The sequence below is a fragment of the Cyclopterus lumpus genome, chromosome 10 (assembly GCF_009769545.1).
Source record: "Cyclopterus lumpus isolate fCycLum1 chromosome 10, fCycLum1.pri, whole genome shotgun sequence".
Classification (NCBI taxonomy): domain Eukaryota; kingdom Metazoa; phylum Chordata; class Actinopteri; order Perciformes; family Cyclopteridae; genus Cyclopterus; species Cyclopterus lumpus.
The window spans coordinates 12,656,102-12,677,269 of NC_046975.1; the positions used below are offsets into that span (position 1 = coordinate 12,656,102).

Genomic DNA, 21,168 nt, shown 5'->3' on the forward strand with positions numbered 1-21,168 from the left:
ATTATTGAAGAGGTTGTACCTCCCCTGGAAAATCTTTTGTCTGTCATTTACAGCAGGGCAAGGTATTTAAATTAAGCACGCCAGCCGACGGATTCACGTTATGCAGTTTTGTAATTATTCGATGGAAAACAGGTTGGACATAGATATTTTTCGTTGCAGTAAAATCCGTCATCGTGTTTTGTCAAAGTTGTAGTTTAATGATGGGGACCGACAGAAAAGGTGGAAAAATGGAGTACTACATTTTTGTGTTTCAAATGGCTCTATTACTTTTCATCGGAAAGCAGGCTTTTGCTCAGATACGATACTCTATTCCAGAGGAGGCGAAAGAAGGAACCGCTGTTGGAAATGTTGCGAAGGATCTCGGCATTGAAATTACCTCGTTATCTGACCGGCGGTTCCGTGTTGTTTCTGGATCAAAGGAGACATTTTTTGAGGTGAATCAGGACAATGGGGCTCTGTATGTCCACAGGAAAATCGACAGAGAGGAACTGTGTCACGGTGGTGGTGCATGTCTAATGGAGCTAAAAATCCTGGTTGAAAACCCCTTGGAAATGCACTATGTAGTTGTAGAAATTACAGATGTCAATGATCACTTTCCTAGTTTCCCCGAAAAAGAACAGACATTTGAAATATTTGAACAAACATTACCAGGAAGGCGATTCCAACTGCACGCTGCTCGTGATCCCGATGCTGGAATTTACTCTATTCGTACATACACTTTAACGGCAAACGATTATTTTGAAGTAGACATCCGTCAAAGTGATGAAGACAAAATTCCATTTTTAGTGCTGAAGAAATCGGTCGACAGAGAACAAAAGAATAAACATGCATTACTGGTTACAGCAGTTGATGGAGGTAAACCTCCAAAATCTGGGACACTAAATGTTTCTATTATTGTTCTTGACAGTAATGATAATCGTCCGATGTTTAGTAAGGAGATTTACCAAATTACAATACCCGAAAATGTCGTCGTCGGTACTTCAATATTTAAAATTAATGCAACAGATGCTGATGAAGGCACCAATAGCGAAATTGAATACAGCCTTGGAAAAACTTTGAAGAAAAAAGTATATGACATTTTTGAATTAGACAAATTAACTGGAGAACTCAGAGTAAAAGCAGTAGTGGACTATGAAGAAAACGACGTTTATAAACTTGATGTTGAGGCATCAGATAAAGGAACGCCTCCACTGATAGGTGAGTGTAGAGTCATAATAAAGATTAAAGACGTCAATGATAATGCACCAGAAATAGATGTGACCTCACTGTCAAATATAGTGTCTGAAGACTCCAAGCCTGGCACAGTCATTTCATTGCTTAGTGCTGTGGATAAAGATTACGGCGTCAATGGAAAAATTATAACAAGCATAACATCAGACGTGCCTTTTGAATTAAAACCTTCTTATAAGGAAAACATATATTCAATTGTCACTAAAGGATTTCTGGATCGAGAGAAGGTGTCACATTATGAAATAACAATAAAAGCCACTGATTGTGGTGAACCTCCCTTATCTACTGTTAAAACATTGAGTATTCAGATATCAGATGTAAATGACAACAGTCCACATTTCGACCAAAATCCATTACAGTTTTACCTGATAGAAAATAACATCGCTGGAAAGACAATATTATCTGTAAGCGCTACGGACAAAGACGTGAATGACAATGCAGCGATTTCTTTTCATGTAGTTAGAGGAGCAACTGAAAATGATATAACATCTTTTCTGAATATAAACTCTGAGAATGGAGATATTTTGGCTCTAAAAAGTTTTGACTTTGAAACCCTGAAAACGTTCCAGTTCCAAGTTGTCGCCTCAGATTCTGGAACTCCGTCACTAAGCAGCAACGTCACAGTGAACGTGTTCATTCTGGATCAGAACGACAACGCTCCAGTCATCCTGTATCCAGTCAGCTCGAACGGTTCTGCTGAAGGTGTGGAGGAGGTTCCCCGCAATGTGAACGCAGGACACTTGGTGACTAAAGTCAGAGCCTATGACGCTGATATCGGATATAACGGCTGGCTGCTGTTTTCACTGCAGGAAGTTACTGACCACAGTCTCTTTGGGTTGGACCGCTATACAGGACAGATCAGAACACTTCGCTCATTCACAGAGACAGACGAGGCGGAGCATAAACTGGTCATACTGGTGAAAGACAATGGGAACGTGTCACTCTCAGCAACAGCGACTGTGGTTGTCAAAGTTGTGGAGCCCAAAGAGGCTTTTGCTGCTTCTGATGTTAAAAGTGCAACAAAGGATGAGGAGGATAACAATGTGACTTTTTACCTGATGATAACTTTGGGCTCAGTTTCAACACTTTTTCTCATCAGTATCATCGTGCTGATTGCAATGCAGTGCTCTAAATCCACAGACTACACTTCAAAATATCTACAAGAGACTAATTATGACGGGACCCTGTGTCACAGCATCCAGTACAGATCTGGAGAGAAACGCTACATGTTAGTTGGACCCAGAATGAGTATAGGATCTACTATAGTCCCGGGCAGCCACGCGAACACACTCGTGCTCCCTGATAGGAGACATACTTCTGGAGAGGTAAGAAATATTGGAAGAATCTATTTTCTTCTCTGTTCGTTTTTTTCATTTTTAATCTGAGATTTATTGCAATGTACATTTAGTCACAAACTTCAGAACACAGGGCACAATTTCGTATTCAACATTGTATATGCAGTCTTTTTTCCTATACGTTTAGAATGGACGTATCTGAGAAGCTGAAAAACACATAACAAAAGAGTAAACGATAACATATAAGTCAATTCATGACATGCAGGGTAAACAAACCGTCTCAAGTTAATGAGATAACCGGGAAGAAAGATACTGTCAAAATGTATGTGAGCATATTCAACTGCTAAACGACACAATCCCTGTCCATGGCACTGAAGGGGTTTTCTTTTTTTCCCGGTCTTAATAATAAACTAACATTGATATAATGTGCAGTTCCATCATATTTCTGCAGTGATAAATAAGGTCGCGTGGTGTCAGTGTAACGTGATATCTCATCCTTAGATTAGCTTCGTGTCATTGCTGTTTGGTTCCACCTCCTGGCAACATTCTCGCTTCGATACTGACGGGATCGTTTCTGTGCTTATTTTGCGTAGATGGTCGGTTTCCCCCAATTTCTTTATATTTAGGAAGTCAATCTATATGAACGCATAAGGACGTGTTGGATTAATTCTATACATCGAAGCAGTTGTCCTTGTGATGGATTACTGATGTTTTCGGATTCAACCATGGAACAAAGAAGATACGAGAGACGCAGGGCGAGAGGATATTTGGTCGGCTGCCTGGTTGCGGTGCTTTTGTGGAGCGGAGCTTCTGCGCAAATACGATATTCCATTACTGAGGAAGTTAACGAAGGAACTGTGGTTGGAAATGTAGCAAAGGATCTGGGATTGGATAAAAGCACACTGAGAGACAGGAAGTATCGGATTGTTTCTAGTAATGCAAATCACCTTTTCCATGTAAATCAGAACGATGGTGTCCTGTATGTGAGCCGAAAGATTGACAGAGAAGAGATGTGCGCGCAGAGCAGTACGTGTTTAATTGATCTAAAAACCGTACTAGAAAACCCTCTGGAGGTACATTATGTCGTAGTGGAGGTGTTGGATATAAATGACCATTCTCCAAGTTTCCCGGAAAAAGAGAAAACATTGGACATTTCCGAATCTGTGTTGCCTGGAGTACGTATTCCTCTACAACACGCACGTGATCCAGACGGTGGTCTTTTCTCTGTTCAGCAGTATAAACTCAGCCCGAACGAACACTTTCGTTTGGAAGTTAAGGATAAAGGAGAGGATGGTAAAATACCTATTTTAATTGTGCAGAAATCTTTGGATAGGGAGGCAGCGGGGAGACATACATTAGTGCTAACAGCACTGGATGGAGGAAAACCTCCACAATCTGGGGAAATGGATATTCTAGTAAACATTTTGGATATTAATGATAACGCACCTGTTTTCTCGAAGGATGTTTATTCGGTGATGCTCGATGAAAATGCTCCAATAGGCACAACAGTCATACAAGTAAATGCAACTGATTTAGATGCCGGTCCAAACGGAGAAGTAATTTACTCGTTTAGCAGTATTGTGAATCGTAGATTATTAAAGCTTTTTGAAATAAATCCATCGACAGGTGAAATAATTGTGAAAGGATTAATAAATTATGAGGAGAGGGACACATATGAGATTGAAATACAAGCATCAGATAAAGGTATTGCTCCTCTGGCTACACAAAAAAGTGTCATCATCAAAATAGTTGACATTAATGATAACGCACCTGTGATTGAAGTTACATCATTTTCAAACTCCATCCCTGAAGATTCCAGACCTGGAACTACAGTTGCCCTCATTAGTGTAAATGACTTGGACTCTGGTCTCAATGGAAAAGTTATTTGTTCTATAGTTGAGGATGTTCCTTTTGCTTTATCACCATCTTTACAAGACAAAATGTATTCATTAGTCACAAAATCACCTCTGGACAGAGAGAGAAAGTCAACGTATGATGTCACGATTATTGCGAAAGACGCTGGCCAGCCTTCATTATCATCTGCAAAGACAATAAGTGTTGTTGTGTCAGATGTGAATGACAACCGTCCAGAGTTTTCACTGAGTCCTTATACTTTCTATGTCACTGAAGCTAATGAGCCAGGAGCCTCTGTGTTTTCTGTTAAAGCTTTTGACCGCGATGAAACAGAGAATGCTCTAATATCCTATCATATTCTCAGAGATGGAAGCAAAGATAATACATTTACTTCATTTGTCAACATTAATACAGAAAGTGGAGATATTTTGGCTCTAAAAAGTTTTGACTTTGAAACCCTGAAAACGTTCCAGTTCCAAGTTGTCGCCTCAGATTCTGGAACTCCACCACTAAGCAGCAACGTCACAGTGAACGTGTTCATTCTGGATCAGAACGACAACGCTCCAGTCATCCTGTATCCAGTCAGCTCGAACGGTTCTGCTGAAGGTGTGGAGGAGGTTCCCCGCAATGTGAACGCAGGACACTTGGTGACTAAAGTCAGAGCCTATGACGCTGATATCGGATATAACGGCTGGCTGCTGTTTTCACTGCAGGAAGTTACTGACCACAGTCTCTTTGGGTTGGACCGCTATACAGGACAGATCAGAACACTTCGCTCATTCACAGAGACAGACGAGGCGGAGCATAAACTGGTCATACTGGTGAAAGACAATGGGAACGTGTCACTCTCAGCAACAGCGACTGTGATTGTCAAAGTTGTGGAGCCCAAAGAGGCTTTTGCTGCCTCTGATGTTAAAAGTGCAACAAAGGATGAGGAGGATAACAATGTGACTTTCTACCTGATGATCACTTTGGGCTCAGTTTCAACTCTTTTTCTCATCAGTATCATCGTGCTGATTGCAATGCAGTGCTCTAAATCCACAGACTACACTTCTAAATATCTACAAGAGACTAATTATGACGGGACCCTGTGTCACAGCATCCAGTACAGATCTGGAGAGAAACGCTACATGTTAGTTGGACCCAGAATGAGTATAGGATCTACTATAGTCCCGGGCAGCCACGCGAACACTCTCGTGCTCCCTGACAGGAGGTATGCGACTGCAGAGGTAAGACATGTTTAAACATTATGAATACATTTTATAAATGTGATTCTCCACATTCATAGAAACATAAATCGTCTAACATCTCCGTGATCGTGAACATATTTTCTATCCACAATGATACAATGGTTATTCTTGTTTACACTGATAATGTTTCATACTATTATAATTAAGTATTTAAAATAGCATGCGATATGACAGGCGCATCGAAATTGTCTGTTGCTGTAAGGAGTTGAGATTATTCCGTGTTTGTGGTTGAATCGCATGGTGGCACTAAACAACCAGAAATACGCCCCACCTTAACCATCGGTCTGTGAGACTGCCTCTCTAGCGTTCAGGGGGCAGCCCAATATCCTCCGAATAAGCTTTGTACAAACAATGAACGCGTTCATACAACCGGCGGGCCTCGTAAAACGTTTTTTTTTCTTTAATTAATGTAAACAGTCTTTGTCACTTGGTATTCACTGGAGTTATACCTTTACACAAGACAATGGAACAAAGCGGACAGGAATCCTGGCGAAAAGGAAGACAATGGATGGCCTGGGTGCTGTCTCTGAGTCTGATTTTCGGCGAGGCATTGGGACAGATAAGATATTCTATATCAGAGGAGATCAAAGAAGGGACTTTTGTTGGGAATATTGCAAAGGATTTGGGAATAGATCCAATTATATTACAAGCAAGGGGATTTCGTATTGTTTCTGGCTCTACTGAACCCCTTTTCCAAGTAAACCGAAACGATGGGATTTTATACGTAAATCGTAACATTGACCGTGAAGAAATATGCCAGCGGACCAGTGCGTGTTTGATAAATCTTAAGACCGTCCTCGAGAACCCACTGGAGATCCATTATGTGGCTGTGGAAGTGTTAGACGTAAATGACCATTCGCCCTCTTTCCCGGAAGATAACAAAAGGATAGAGATTTCGGAGTCCACTTTACCGGGAACCAGATTCCAGTTGCATGCTGCTCTCGATCCAGATGGCGGAGTGAATTCCGTTCAACAGTACAAACTAAGTCCTAATAATAATTTTCACCTTGAAGTGAAAGACAGCGGAAAAGATGGCAAAGTGCCTATTTTACAATTACAAAGCCCGTTAGACAGAGAGGCCTCTAGCAGCCACACACTACTTCTTACAGCGCTGGATGGAGGTAAACCACCTAAATCAGGGTCCATGGAAATATGTATTGATGTTCTAGATGTAAACGATAATGCTCCAGTTTTTACAAAAGATGTGTACTCTGCAGATATACATGAACATGCAGCTATTGGAACAATAGTCATACGATTAAATGCCACAGATATGGATGACGGTTTGAATGGAGATGTCAGCTATTCTTTCGGCAATGTAAATAGTAAGGTACGTGAACGTTTTAATGTCGACCCGATCACAGGTGAGATTATTGTGAAAGGACAATTAGACTATGAAGTGGATGACAGTTACGAGATAAATATACAGGCATCTGATAGCGGTGCTGTTCCATTTAGAACAGAAAAAAGCGTTAGTATAAATATTAAAGACATCAATGACAATGCACCTGTAATTGAGGTGACGTCACTGTCTAGCAAATTGTCCGAGAATTCGAGACCAGGAACAACCGTAGCACTTCTTAGCATTACGGATTTGGACTCAGGAATGAACGGAAAAGTCCTCAGCTTTGTAAAAGGCGATGTCCCTTTCACAATAACACCTTCAATACAGGACAACATGTACACTGTTGTGACAAAGTCCCAGCTTGACAGGGAAAATAAATCGATTTATGATGTAACAGTAATTGCAAAAGATGCAGGCGAACCCTCTTTAACAACTGAAAAGACCTTGCGAGTTATTGTATCCGACGTTAACGATAACAGGCCAGAGTTTTCTATGAGGCAATACAATTTTTACGTCACCGAGAATAACCCTGCAGGAGTATCAGTATTTTCTGTAATCGCGTCAGATCATGACGAGGGAGTTAATGCTTTTATTTCGTATAATATTCTCAGAGATGCAGCTTATGCAAATACAGTGACGTCATTTCTCAACGTAAACTCCGGTAATGGAGATATTTTGGCACTAAAAAGTTTTGACTTTGAAACCCTGAAAACGTTCCAGTTCCAAGTTGTCGCCTCAGATTCTGGAACTCCACCACTAAGCAGCAACGTCACAGTGAACGTGTTCATTCTGGATCAGAACGACAACGCTCCAGTCATCCTGTATCCAGTCAGCTCGAACGGTTCTGCTGAAGGTGTGGAGGAGGTTCCCCGCAATGTGAACGCAGGACACTTGGTGACTAAAGTCAGAGCCTATGACGCTGATATCGGATATAACGGCTGGCTGCTGTTTTCACTGCAGGAAGTTACTGACCACAGTCTCTTTGGGTTGGACCGCTATACAGGACAGATCAGAACACTTCGCTCATTCACAGAGACAGACGAGGCGGAGCATAAACTGGTCATACTGGTGAAAGACAATGGGAACGTGTCACTCTCAGCAACAGCGACTGTGGTTGTCAAAGTTGTGGAGCCCAAAGAGGCTTTTGCTGCTTCTGATGTTAAAAGTGCAACAAAGGATGAGGAGGATAACAATGTGACTTTCTACCTGATGATAACTTTGGGCTCAGTTTCAACTCTTTTTCTCATCAGTATCATCGTGCTGATTGCAATGCAGTGCTCTAAATCCACAGACTACACTTCTAAATATCTACAAGAGACTAATTATGACGGGACCCTGTGTCACAGCATCCAATACAGATCTGGAGAGAAACGCTACATGTTAGTTGGACCCAGAATGAGTATAGGATCTACTATAGTCCCGGGCAGCCACGCGAACACACTCGTGCTCCCTGATAGGAGGACACCTGGAGAGGTAAGATTAAAAAAAATCGTTCTTTGCAATGTACGAGCATATGATTCTTTGCATTGATCGAAGTTTGCTTTTTATTGTTTCTCCAAAGCCGTTTGCACAGAGTAAAGTACCAAATATAATGTTCAACATAGTTGGAGTTTCGGTTATGGTCATGTCAAAGTGTTAATTTACATTGAGAGTTTTTGTAATACAAGTGGATAGTTCCTGTTCAATGCTCTCAGTTGTCTCTCTTGTTGGATGTCATTTACGTACAAACGCGTAACTATAATATATGTCATTTCATTAAGAACACTGTCCATGGTGCTGAAATGAAAATGGTCTGGATTCCCAGCCCAAAATGGCACTTAATCTGTATTTGGGAATATGTGGTGAGTGGGTGTTTGGCATTTGGTCCACGTGATATTCCAACTTCTTACCAACTGAATGAAAAGCTCGAATATGTTGCAGTGTTTCTATTGAGTTTACTATTATAGGTACATATTGCGGGTCTTCATGATGCTGCTGTCCATGGAACTGAAACGCATGATTAAACAGATATAACGTTAAAGAACACAATAACAAGTATTTAAATGATCAATTATTTGGCTATATATAGGCAGAGGCTTCGTAACAGAATGCATAATTGCAAACTATTAAAATAGTGCAGTTTACCTCTGGGTGTCACTATTACATCGGGAAGCCAACGACAGTTTTATCCCTCCCCTTTCAAGGCTTTTGTTTTCTACTGAACAGAGCACACAATATATTTGAATCAAGCACACGAGCCGATGGAATCACGCTTTGCTTTTTGAAAATGTGCGATATTCAGGGCGCTGGACATACATAATTGTTTGTTGGAGTAACAACCTGCTGTGTGTATATGTGTTGTTGGATAACGATGGGGATCGATTCAAAATCTCGGACAAAGGACTGCTCCTGGTTTGCTTTTTATTTGGCTCTTCTGCTGTTCGGAAAACAGACTTTGGCTCAGATAAGGTACTCTATTCCGGAGGAGGTACCAGACGGAACTGTAGTTGGAAATGTCGCAAAGGATCTTGGCCTTGACATCATCTCTTTGATTGCTCGGCGGTTCCGTGTTGTATCTGGAAGTAAGGACGCTATTTTTGAGGTAAACCAGCATGATGGGGCATTGTACGTCAACAAGCACATTGACAGAGAGGAGCTCTGTCATGGCAGCGGTGCTTGCCTGATGGAGCTAAAGATCCTTGTTGAAACGCCTTTGGAAATACACTACGTAATTGTAGAAATCACTGATGTAAATGATCACGCTCCTAGTTTTCCTGAAAGGGAACAGATATTTGAAATAGCTGAGCATACATTGCCAGGAAGGCGATTTCAACTGCACACTGCTCGTGATCCCGATGCTGGAATTAACTCTATTCGTACATACACGTTGACGTCAAATGAACATTTTGAAGTAAATATCCGTCAAAGCGATGCGGGTAAGATACCATTTTTAGTGCTGAAAAAGTCGTTAGACAGAGAAAAAAAGAATAAACATGCATTACTGGTTACAGCAATTGATGGAGGTAAACCTCCAAAATCGGGGACACTAAATGTTTCTATTATTGTACTTGACAGTAATGATAATCGTCCGATATTTAGTCAGGAGATTTACCAAATTGAATTACAGGAAAACGTTGCTGTTGGTACTTCTGTATTTAAAATGAATGCAACAGATCTGGATGAGGACACTAATGGGAAAATTGAGTATAGCCTCGGAAAAACCTTAGCGCGTAAAATCTATGAAATGTTTGAATTGAACAAACTAACTGGAGAGATTATCGTTAAAGGGGTAGTGGACTATGAAGAAAACGACGCATATGAACTGGACGTTGAGGCATCAGATAAAGGAACACCTCCACTAGCAGGTGAGTGTAGAGTCATTATAAAGATTAAAGATGTCAATGACAATCCACCTGAAATAGAAATAACATCATTGTCAAATGCAGTATCTGAAAACTCAAAGCCTGGCACAGTTATTTCACTTATTAGTGTCACGGATAAAGACTCGGGTATCAATGGAAAAATGATGTCGCACATATCGAATGACGCCCCTTTTGAATTAAAGCCTTCATATAAGGAGAACATATATTCAGTTGTAACGAAGGGAGTTTTGGATCGAGAGGAGGTGTCACATTATGAAATAACAATAGAAGCCACTGATTGTGGTGAGCCTCCATTATCTACTGTTAAAACACTGAGTATTCAGATATCAGATGTAAATGATAACAGACCACAATTCCAACATGCTCCTTTAGAGTTTTATCTGGTAGAAAATAATGTTCCAGGAAGATCAGTTTTCTTTGTCAGCGCAAAGGACGAAGATTTGAGTGAAAATTCAGCTATTTCATATCATATTGTCAGAGAAGGAATTAAAAATGACATAATGGCCTCCCTAAATGTAAACTCTGAAAATGGCCACATTTCAGCACTAAAAAGTTTTGACTTTGAAACCCTGAAAACATTCCAGTTCCAAGTTGTCGCCTCAGATTCTGGAACTCCGTCACTAAGCAGCAACGTCACAGTGAACGTGTTCATTCTGGATCAGAACGACAACGCTCCAGTCATCCTGTATCCAGTCAGCTCGAACGGTTCTGCTGAAGGTGTGGAGGAGGTTCCCCGCAATGTGAACGCAGGACACTTGGTGACTAAAGTCAGAGCCTATGACGCTGATATCGGATATAACGGCTGGCTGCTGTTTTCACTGCAGGAAGTTACTGACCACAGTCTCTTTGGGTTGGACCGCTATACAGGACAGATCAGAACACTTCGCTCATTCACAGAGACAGACGAGGCGGAGCATAAACTGGTCATACTGGTGAAAGACAATGGGAACGTGTCACTCTCAGCAACAGCGACTGTGGTTGTCAAAGTTGTGGAGCCCAAAGAGGCTTTTGCTGCTTCTGATGTTAAAAGTGCAACAAAGGATGAGGAGGATAACAATGTGACTTTCTACCTGATGATAACTTTGGGCTCAGTTTCAACACTTTTTCTCATCAGTATCATCGTGCTGATTGCAATGCAGTGCTCTAAATCCACAGACTACACTTCTAAATATCTACAAGAGACTAATTATGACGGGACCCTGTGTCACAGCATCCAATACAGATCTGGAGAGAAACGCTACATGTTAGTTGGACCCAGAATGAGTATAGGATCTACTATAGTCCCGGGCAGCCACGCGAACACACTTGTGCTCCCTGATAGGAGGACACCTGGAGAGGTAAGATTGTACAAAATCGTTCTTTGCAGTACACTTACGAGCATATGATTCTATGTTTGTGCATTTGTCGAAGTTTGCTTCTTATTGTTTCTCCAAAGCCGTTTGCACAGAGTAAAGTACCAAATATAACGTTCAACAAAGTTGGAGTTTCGGTTATGGTCATGTCAAAGTGTTAATTTACATTGAGAGTTTTTGTAATACAAGTGGATAGTTCCTGTTCAATGCTCTCAGTTGTCTCTCTTGTTGGTTGTCATTTACGTACAAACGCGTAACTATAATATATGCCATTTCATTAAGAACACTGTCCTTGGTGCTGAAATGAAAATGGTTTGGCTTCCCAGCCCAAAACGGCACTTAATCTGTATTTGGGAATATGTTGTTAGTGCGTGTTTGGCATTTGGTCTTCTTGATATTCCAACTTCTTACCAACTAAATGAAAAGCTCGAATATGTTGCAGTGTTTCTATTGAGTTTACTATTAGAGGTACATACGCGTCTTCTTGATGTTGCTGTCCATGGAACTGAAACGCATGATTGTGTCAAACAGATATAATGTTAAGGAACAAAATAAAAAGTATTTAAATGATCAATTAATCGGCACTATATAGGAAGAGGCTTCGTAAAAGAATGTATGACTTCAAATGATATATATTAAAATAGTGCAGTTTGCTAACTACCTCTGGGTGTCACTATTACATCGGGAAGCCAACGACAGTTTTATCCCTCCCCTTTCAAGGCTTTTGTTTTCTACTGAACAGAGCACACAATATATTTGAATCAAGCACACGAGCCGATGGAATCACGCTTTGCTTTTTGAAAATGTGCGATATTCAGGGCGCTGGACATACATAATTGTTTGTTGGAGTAACAACCTGCTGTGTGTATATGTGTTGTTGGATAACGATGGGGATCGATTCAAAATCTCGGACAAAGGACTGCTCCTGGTTTGCTTTTTATTTGGCTCTTCTGCTGTTCGGAAAACAGACTTTGGCTCAGATAAGGTACTCTATTCCGGAGGAGGTACCGGACGGAACTGTAGTTGGAAATGTCGCAAAGGATCTTGGCCTTGACATCATCTCTTTGATTGCTCGGCGGTTCCGTGTTGTATCTGGAAGTAAGGACGCTATTTTTGAGGTAAACCAGCATGATGGGGCATTGTACGTCAACAAGCACATTGACAGAGAGGAGCTCTGTCGGGGCAGTGGTGCTTGCCTGATGGAGCTAAAGATCCTTGTTGAAACGCCTTTGGAAATACACTACGTAATTGTAGAAATCACTGATGTAAATGATCACGCTCCTAGTTTTCCTGAAAGGGAACAGATATTTGAAATAGCTGAGCATACATTGCCAGGAAGGCGATTTCAACTCCACACTGCTCGTGATCCCGATGCTGGAATTAACTCTATTCGTACATACACGTTGACGTCAAATGAACATTTTGAAGTAGACGTCCACCAAAGTGATGACGACAAAATACCATTTTTAGTGCTGAAGAAAACGTTAGACAGAGAAAAAAAGAATAAACTCGCGCTACTGGTGACAGCAGTTGATGGAGGTAAACCTCCAAAATCGGGGACACTAAATGTTTCTATTATTGTACTTGACAGTAATGATAATCGTCCGATATTTAGTCAAGATACTTATCAAATAGAAATATATGAAAATACTCCGTTCGGTACTTTGATAATTAAAATGAATGCGACGGATCCTGATGAACGCAACAATGGGGAAATTGAATACAGCCTTGGAAAAACCTTGAAGCGAAAAATCTATGAATTGTTTGAGTTAGACAAATTAACGGGAGAAATTAGAATTAAAGGAATTGTGGATTATGACGAAAACGAAGTTTTCAAACTTGATGTTGAGGCATCAGATAAAGGAACACCTCCACTAGCAGGTGAGTGTAGAGTCATTATAAAGATTATAGACGTCAACGACAATCCACCAGAAATAGAAGTCACATCACTGGCAAATATAGTGTCTGAAGACTCAAAGCCTGGCACCGTTATTTCATTACTAAGTGTGACGGATAAAGACTCCAGTGTAAATGGAAAAATAATATCAACCATAACATCAGACGTTCCTTTTGAATTAAAGCCTTCTTATAAGGAAAACATATATTCAGTTGTCACGAAGGGATTTCTGGATCGAGAGAATGTGTCACATTATGAAATAACAATAAAAGCCACCGATTGTGGTGAACCTCCCTTATCTACTGTTAAAACACTGAGTATTCAGATATCAGATGTAAATGACAACAGTCCACATTTTCAACACAATCCTTTAGAATTATATCTGGTAGAAAATAACGTTGCCGGAAATTCAATTTTCTCTGTTTGTGCAACGGACAAAGACGTGAATGACAATGCAGTTGTATCATATCATATATTGAGAGAACGTAGTGAGAATGACATCATGTCTTTCCTAAATATAAACTCTGAAAATGGCCACATTTCAGCACTAAAAAGTTTTGACTTTGAAACCCTGAAAACGTTCCATTTCCAAGTTGTCGCCTCAGATTCTGGAACTCCGCCACTAAGCAGCAACGTCACAGTGAACGTGTTCATTCTGGATCAGAACGACAACGCTCCAGTCATCCTGTATCCAGTCAGCTCGAACGGTTCTGCTGAAGGTGTGGAGGAGGTTCCCCGCAATGTGAACGCAGGACACTTGGTGACTAAAGTCAGAGCCTATGACGCTGATATCGGATATAACGGCTGGCTGCTGTTTTCACTGCAGGAAGTTACTGACCACAGTCTCTTTGGGTTGGACCGCTATACAGGACAGATCAGAACACTTCGCTCATTCACAGAGACAGACGAGGCGGAGCATAAACTGGTCATACTGGTGAAAGACAATGGGAACGTGTCACTCTCAGCAACAGCGACTGTGGTTGTCAAAGTTGTGGAGCCCAAAGAGGCTTTTGCTGCCTCTGATGTTAAAAGTGCAACAAAGGATGAGGAGGATAACAATGTGACTTTCTACCTGATGATCACTTTGGGCTCAGTTTCAACTCTTTTTCTCATCAGTATCATCGTGCTGATTGCAATGCAGTGCTCTAAATCCACAGACTACACTTCTAAATATCTACAAGAGACTAATTATGACGGGACCCTGTGTCACAGCATCCAGTACAGATCTGGAGAGAAACGCTACATGTTAGTTGGACCCAGAATGAGTATAGGATCTACTATAGTCCCGGGCAGCCATGCGAACACACTCGTGCTCCCTGACAGGAGGTATGCGACTGCAGAGGTAAGACATGTTTAAACATTATTAATAGATTGTATAAATGTGATTGTCCACATTCATAGAAACATAAATTGTCTAACATCTCCGTGACCGTGAAATCTTTTTTCTAACTACAAGGATACAATGGTTCTTCTTTTTTACACTGATACTGTTTTATACTATTTGAATTCATTCGTAATATTTCAAATGTTATGTGAGATTACCGGTGCATCGAAATTGTCTGTTGCTGTAAGGTGTTGAGATTATTCCGTGTTTGTGGATGAATCGCATGGTGGCACTAAACAACCAGAAATACGCCCCACCTTAACCATCGGTCTGTGAGACTGCCTCTCAAGCGTTCAGGGGGCAGCCCAATATCCTCCGAATGAGCTTTGTTCAAACAATGTAGGCGTTTATACAGCGCGCACCGTGATTTTTCTTCAATTAATGGACATGTAAACAGTCTTTGTCACTTGGTATTCACTGGAGTTATACCTTGACACAAGACAATGGAACAAAGCCGACAGGAATCCTGGCGAAAAGGAAGACAATGGATGGCCTGGGTGCTGTCTCTGAGTCTGATTTTCGGCGAGGCATCGGGACAGATAAGATATTCTATATCGGAGGAGATCAAAGAAGGGACTTCTGTTGGGAATATTGCAAAGGATTTGGGAATAGATCCAATTATATTACAAGCAAGGGGATTTCGTATTGTTTCTGGCTCTACTGAACCCCTTTTCCAAGTAAACCGAAACGATGGGATTTTATACGTAAATCGTAACATTGACCGTGAAGAAATATGCCAGCGGACCAGTGCGTGTTTGATAAATCTTAAGACCGTCCTCGAGAACCCACTGGAGATCCATTATGTGGCTGTGGAAGTGTTAGACGTAAATGACCATTCGCCCTCTTTCCCGGAAGATAACAAAAGGATAGAGATTTCGGAGTCCACTTTACCGGGAACCAGATTCCAGTTGCATGCTGCTCTCGATCCAGATGGCGGAGTGAATTCCGTTCAACAGTACAAACTAAGTCCTAATAATCATTTTCGCCTTGAAGTGAAAGATCGCGGAAAGGATGGCAAAGTGCCTATTTTACAATTACAAAGCCCGTTAGACAGAGAGGCCTTTAGCAGCCACACACTACTTCTTACAGCGCTGGATGGAGGTAAACCACCTAAATCAGGGTCCATGGAAATATGTATTGATGTTCTAGATGTAAACGATAATGCTCCAGTTTTTACAAAAGATGTGTACTCTGCAGATATACATGAACATGCAGCTATTGGAACAATAGTCATACGATTAAATGCCACAGATATGGATGACGGTTTGAATGGAGATGTCAGCTATTCTTTCGGCAATGTAAATAGTAAGGTACGTGAACGTTTTAATGTCGACCCGATCACAGGTGAGATTACTGTGAAAGGACAATTAGACTATGAAGTGGATGACAGTTACGAGATAGATATTCAAGCATCTGACAGCGGTGCTGTTCCATTTAGAACAGAAAAAAGCATTAGTGTAAATATTAAAGACATCAATGACAATGCACCTGTAATTGAGCTGACGTCACTGTCTAGCAAATTGTCCGAGGATTCCAGACCAGGAACAACCGTAGCACTTCTTAGCATTACGGATTTGGACTCAGGAATGAACGGAAAAGTCCTCAGCTTTGTAAAAGGCGATGTCCCTTTCACAATAACACCTTCAATACAGGACAACATGTACACTGTTGTGACAAAGTCCCAGCTTGACAGGGAAAATAAATCGATTTATGATGTAACAGTAATTGCAAAAGATGCAGGCGAACCCTCTTTAACAACTGAAAAGACCTTGCGAGTTATTGTATCCGACGTTAACGATAACAGGCCAGAGTTTTCTATGAGGCAATACAATTTTTACGTCACCGAGAATAACCCTGCAGGAGTATCAGTTTTTTCCGTATTCGCGTCAGATCATGACAAGGGAGATAATGCTTTTATTTCGTATAATATTCTCAGAGATGCAGCATATGCAAATACAGTGACGTCATTTCTCAACGTAAACTCCGGTAATGGAGATATTTTGGCACTAAAAAGTTTTGACTTTGAAACCCTGAAAACGTTCCAGTTCCAAGTTGTCGCCTCAGATTCTGGAACTCCGTCACTAAGCAGCAACGTCACAGTGAACGTGTTCATTCTGGATCAGAACGACAACGCTCCAGTCATCCTGTATCCAGTCAGCTCGAACGGTTCTGCTGAAGGTGTGGAGGAGGTTCCCCGCAATGTGAACGCAGGACACTTGGTGACTAAAGTCAGAGCCTATGACGCTGATATCGGATATAACGGCTGGCTGCTGTTTTCACTGCAGGAAGTTACTGACCATAGTCTCTTTGGGTTGGACCGCTATACAGGACAGATCAGAACACTTCGCTCATTCACAGAGACAGACGAGGCGGAGCATAAACTGGTCATACTGGTGAAAGATAATGGGAACGTGTCACTCTCAGCAACAGCGACTGTGGTTGTCAAAGTTGTGGAGCCCAAAGAGGCTTTTGCTGCCTCTGATGTTAAAAGTGCAACAAAGGATGAGGAGGATAATAATGTGACTTTTTACCTGATGATAACTTTGGGCTCAGTTTCAACTCTTTTTCTCATCAGTATCATCGTGCTGATTGCAATGCAGTGCTCTAAATCCACAGACTACACTTCTAAATATCTACAAGAGACTAATTATGACGGGACCCTGTGTCACAGCATCCAGTACAGATCTGGAGAGAAACGCTACATGTTAGTTGGACCCAGAATGAGTATAGGATCTACTATAGTCCCGGGCAGCCACGCGAACACTCTCGTGCTCCCTGACAGGAGGACTCCTGGAGAGGTAAGAAAAAATGCATTGTTTCATATCATGTTTACGAGCAAGCCATTCCTACTTCCCCAGGAGTATGCACTTTGACACACATATGTCCAAAACGACGCCATACAATGACAGTTACAGTGGAGTTTAAAAACTAAACTAAACTAAACAGAAACATGATACCCCTTGCTTGTCTGTCACATTATTTCAGTTTCTTTAACGCTTGTATTTGTTATCTTTTTTATATGAATTAGTTAGTTAGATAAGCACATCTTTGGTAAAATTGATCGCTAACAAGAAGAGCAGTGATCGCTATCCATGGTCCTGTAATATGTTGATTTGACTATTTCGAAGCATATAATAGTCTACGGTTATAGACAAATCAGTAGTTTAATAGTAATTGCTTCAAAAGATGTAATTAGCATCAACACGAAGCAGCTCTTAGATTAGGCACTTTTGATAGAACGGTTTCTCAAAGTGTGTCTACATCTTTCCAGGTAGATTTGCTGACAAAACAAAACCATGTAATATAAAATAATTCTAAATGGTATACATGTTGTCCTCTTGGTGTCACTGTAACATCGGCGAGGCCATAACATACTTCGTCCCTCCCCAAAGAAAGCTTTTGTTTGCAACCTCACAACAGAGGATACATTTGATGTGAGAACGGGAGTAGGATGAGACCGTGTGGTGTTCGGATATAGAGAACAGATTGTTTGCATAAACCGGCTGTGGTGTGCATACTTTGTTGGATAACTATGGGGAGTGAAAGACGATATCGCTCATGTGACTATTGGTTTGCTTTTTATTTTTCCTTACTGCTGTGTTTCGGAAAGCAGACTTTGGCTGAATTGAGGTACTCTATCCCAGAGGAAATGAAAGAAGGTACCGTTGTTGGAAATGTTGCCAAGGATCTTGGTCTGGAAAAAACCTCTTTGATTGATCGACGGTTTCGAGTTGTTTCTGGATCTAAGGACGCTTTTTTTGAGGTAAACCCGGACAATGGTGCCTTACAGGTCCGTACGAAAATCGACAGAGAGAAGCTGTGTCACGGTAGTGGTGTGTGCTTAATGGAGCTGAAAATTCTTGTCGAAGACCCTTTGGAAATGCACCACGTAGTTGTAGAAATTACTGACGTAAATGATCACTCTCCTAATTTTTCTGAAAAGGAACAACAATTTAAAATAGCAGAACATACATCTCTGGGAACGCGATTTGAATTACACGCCGCCCGCGATCCGGATGCTGGAATTAATTCGATTCGCACATATACATTGACGTCAAATGATCATTTTGAAATAGAAATTAGCCAAAGCGATGATGATAAAATACCATTTTTAGTGCTGAAGAAATCGTTAGACAGAGAACAAAAGAATACACTCGAACTGATGGTAACAGCAGTTGATGGAGGTAAACCCCAAAGATCTGGCAAACTAAATGTTTCTATTATTGTTCTTGACATTAATGATAATCGTCCGATATTTAGTCAAGATACTTACCAAATAGAAATATATGAAAACCTCCCAGTTGGTACTACTGTTACAAGAGTGAATGCAATAGACCCAGACGAAGGGACGAATGGGGAAGTAGAATACAGCCTTAGTAGAACATTGGCACGTAAAGTTTACGAGATATTTGAATTAGATAGTTTAAGTGGAACAATTAAACTGAAAGGAGTCGTGGACTTTGAGGACTCGGAGATTTATAAACTGGATATTCAGGCGTCTGACAAAGGAACACCTCCATTAACAAGCAGGTGTAAAGTCATTGTAAAGATAAAAGACGAAAATGACAACAATCCGGAAATAGAAGTAACATCACTGTCAAATACAGTGCCTGAAGATTCAAAGCCTGGTACAGTTATTTCACTTATTAGTGTGACGGATAAAGACTCCGGTGTAAATGGAAAAATTATCTCACGCATATCAGAGGGCTTGCCTTTTGAATTAAAGCCTTCTTATAAGGAAAACATATATTCAGTTGTCACGAAAAGATTTTTGGATCGAGAGGAAGTGTCACTATATGAAATAACAATAAAAGCCACTGATTGTGGTGAACCTCCATTATTTACTGTTAAAACACTGAGTATTCAGATATCAGATGTAAATGATAACAGACCACAATACTCCCAAAATCCATTACAGTTTTACCTGATAGAGAATAACGTTGCAGGACATTCAATTTTCTCTGTTAGTGCAACGGACAAAGACGTAGATGAAAATGCAGCAGTGTCATACCATATTGTAAGAGGAAGGAATGAAAATGACGTAACGTCCTTCCTAAATATGAACTCTGATAATGGACACATTTCCGCTCTAAAAGGTTTTGACTTTGAAACCCTGAAAACGTTCCATTTCCAAGTTGTCGCCTCAGATTCTGGAACTCCGTCACTAAGCAGCAACGTCACAGTGAACGTGTTCATTCTGGATGAGAACGACAACGCTCCAGTCATCCTGTATCCAGTCAGCTCGAACGGTTCTGCTGAAGGTGTGGAGGAGGTTCCCCGCAATGTGAACGCAGGACACTTGGTGACTAAAGTCAGAGCCTATGACGCTGATATAGGATATAACGGCTGGCTGCTGTTTTCACTGCAGGAAGTTACTGACCACAGTCTCTTTGGGTTGGACCGCTATACAGGACAGATCAGAACACTTCGGTCATTCACAGAGACAGACGAGGCGGAGCATAAACTTGTCATACTGGTGAAAGACAATGGGAACGTGTCACTCTCAGCAACAGCGACTGTAATTGTCAAAGTTGTGGAGCCCAAAGAGGCTTTTGCTGCCTCTGATGTTAAAAGTGCAACAAACGATGAGGAGGATAACAATGTGACTTTTTACCTGATGATAACTTTGGGCTCAGTTTCAACTCTTTTTCTCATCAGTATCATCGTGCTGATTGCAATGCAGTGCTCTAAATCCACAGACTACACTTCAAAATATCTACAAGAGACTAATTATGACGGGACCCTGTGTCACAGCATCCAGTACAGATCTGGAGAGAAACGCTACATGTTAGTTGGACCCAGAATGAGTATAGGATCTACTATAGTCCCGGGCAGCCACGCGAACACACTCGTGCTCCCTGACAGGAGACATACATCTGGAGAGGTAAGATATATTCATGTGCAAAGTTTGAAATGATTTAATTGAACTGCTTTCTTACTAATAGTGCAAGGTACCCGTAACACTGCATCTGCTGGCTTCTCTTGTTACTACAAGCAATTGTATGCTTAATTTTCATTATTACATCCCTACATTTCTCTTGGGTTTTTTCTTGTTTTCTGGCGGTATGTTAAGTTTGTTTCATGTTGATTTTATACCATTTAATTGTTAACTCTTTCAACCGTCTTCCTTTGCTTGGTTTATCTATTTCACGCATGAACAACCCGAAACTATAACATCCTGTAATTGCAACTATGACAG

At 41.0% G+C, this 21,168-nt stretch overlaps 7 protein-coding genes across 7 annotated transcripts; all 7 read left to right on the plus strand.

Moving 5' to 3' along the window:
* Positions 1-197: 197 nt before the first annotated feature.
* On the plus strand, positions 198-2,615 carry LOC117737945 (protocadherin alpha-8-like). Its single transcript, XM_034544201.1, has one exon. The coding sequence runs from the start codon at positions 198-200 to the stop codon at positions 2,613-2,615; it is 2,418 nt and encodes an 805-aa protein (XP_034400092.1).
* A 635-nt stretch (positions 2,616-3,250) lies between these two features.
* LOC117737946 (protocadherin alpha-8-like) lies at positions 3,251-5,623 on the plus strand. The gene has a single exon (XM_034544202.1). The coding sequence runs from the start codon at positions 3,251-3,253 to the stop codon at positions 5,621-5,623; it is 2,373 nt and encodes a 790-aa protein (XP_034400093.1).
* Positions 5,624-6,092: 469 nt separating this feature from the next.
* LOC117737947 (protocadherin gamma-A11-like) lies at positions 6,093-8,504 on the plus strand. The gene has a single exon (XM_034544203.1). It carries the CDS (start codon positions 6,093-6,095, stop codon positions 8,502-8,504), a length of 2,412 nt encoding a protein of 803 aa, XP_034400094.1.
* Positions 8,505-9,324: 820 nt separating this feature from the next.
* On the plus strand, positions 9,325-11,721 carry LOC117737948 (protocadherin alpha-3-like). Its single transcript, XM_034544205.1, has one exon. It carries the CDS (start codon positions 9,325-9,327, stop codon positions 11,719-11,721), a length of 2,397 nt encoding a protein of 798 aa, XP_034400096.1.
* Positions 11,722-12,575: 854 nt separating this feature from the next.
* LOC117737949 (protocadherin alpha-8-like) lies at positions 12,576-14,942 on the plus strand. Its single transcript, XM_034544206.1, has one exon. It carries the CDS (start codon positions 12,576-12,578, stop codon positions 14,940-14,942), a length of 2,367 nt encoding a protein of 788 aa, XP_034400097.1.
* Positions 14,943-15,412: 470 nt separating this feature from the next.
* On the plus strand, positions 15,413-17,963 carry LOC117737950 (protocadherin gamma-A11-like). The gene is made up of 2 exons (XM_034544207.1): positions 15,413-17,767; positions 17,955-17,963. Exons 1-2 carry the CDS (start codon positions 15,413-15,415, stop codon positions 17,961-17,963), a joined length of 2,364 nt encoding a protein of 787 aa, XP_034400098.1.
* A 526-nt stretch (positions 17,964-18,489) lies between these two features.
* On the plus strand, positions 18,490-20,886 carry LOC117737951 (protocadherin alpha-8-like). The gene has a single exon (XM_034544208.1). It carries the CDS (start codon positions 18,502-18,504, stop codon positions 20,884-20,886), a length of 2,385 nt encoding a protein of 794 aa, XP_034400099.1. The 5' UTR covers positions 18,490-18,501.
* The last annotated feature ends 282 nt before the right edge of the window (positions 20,887-21,168 follow it).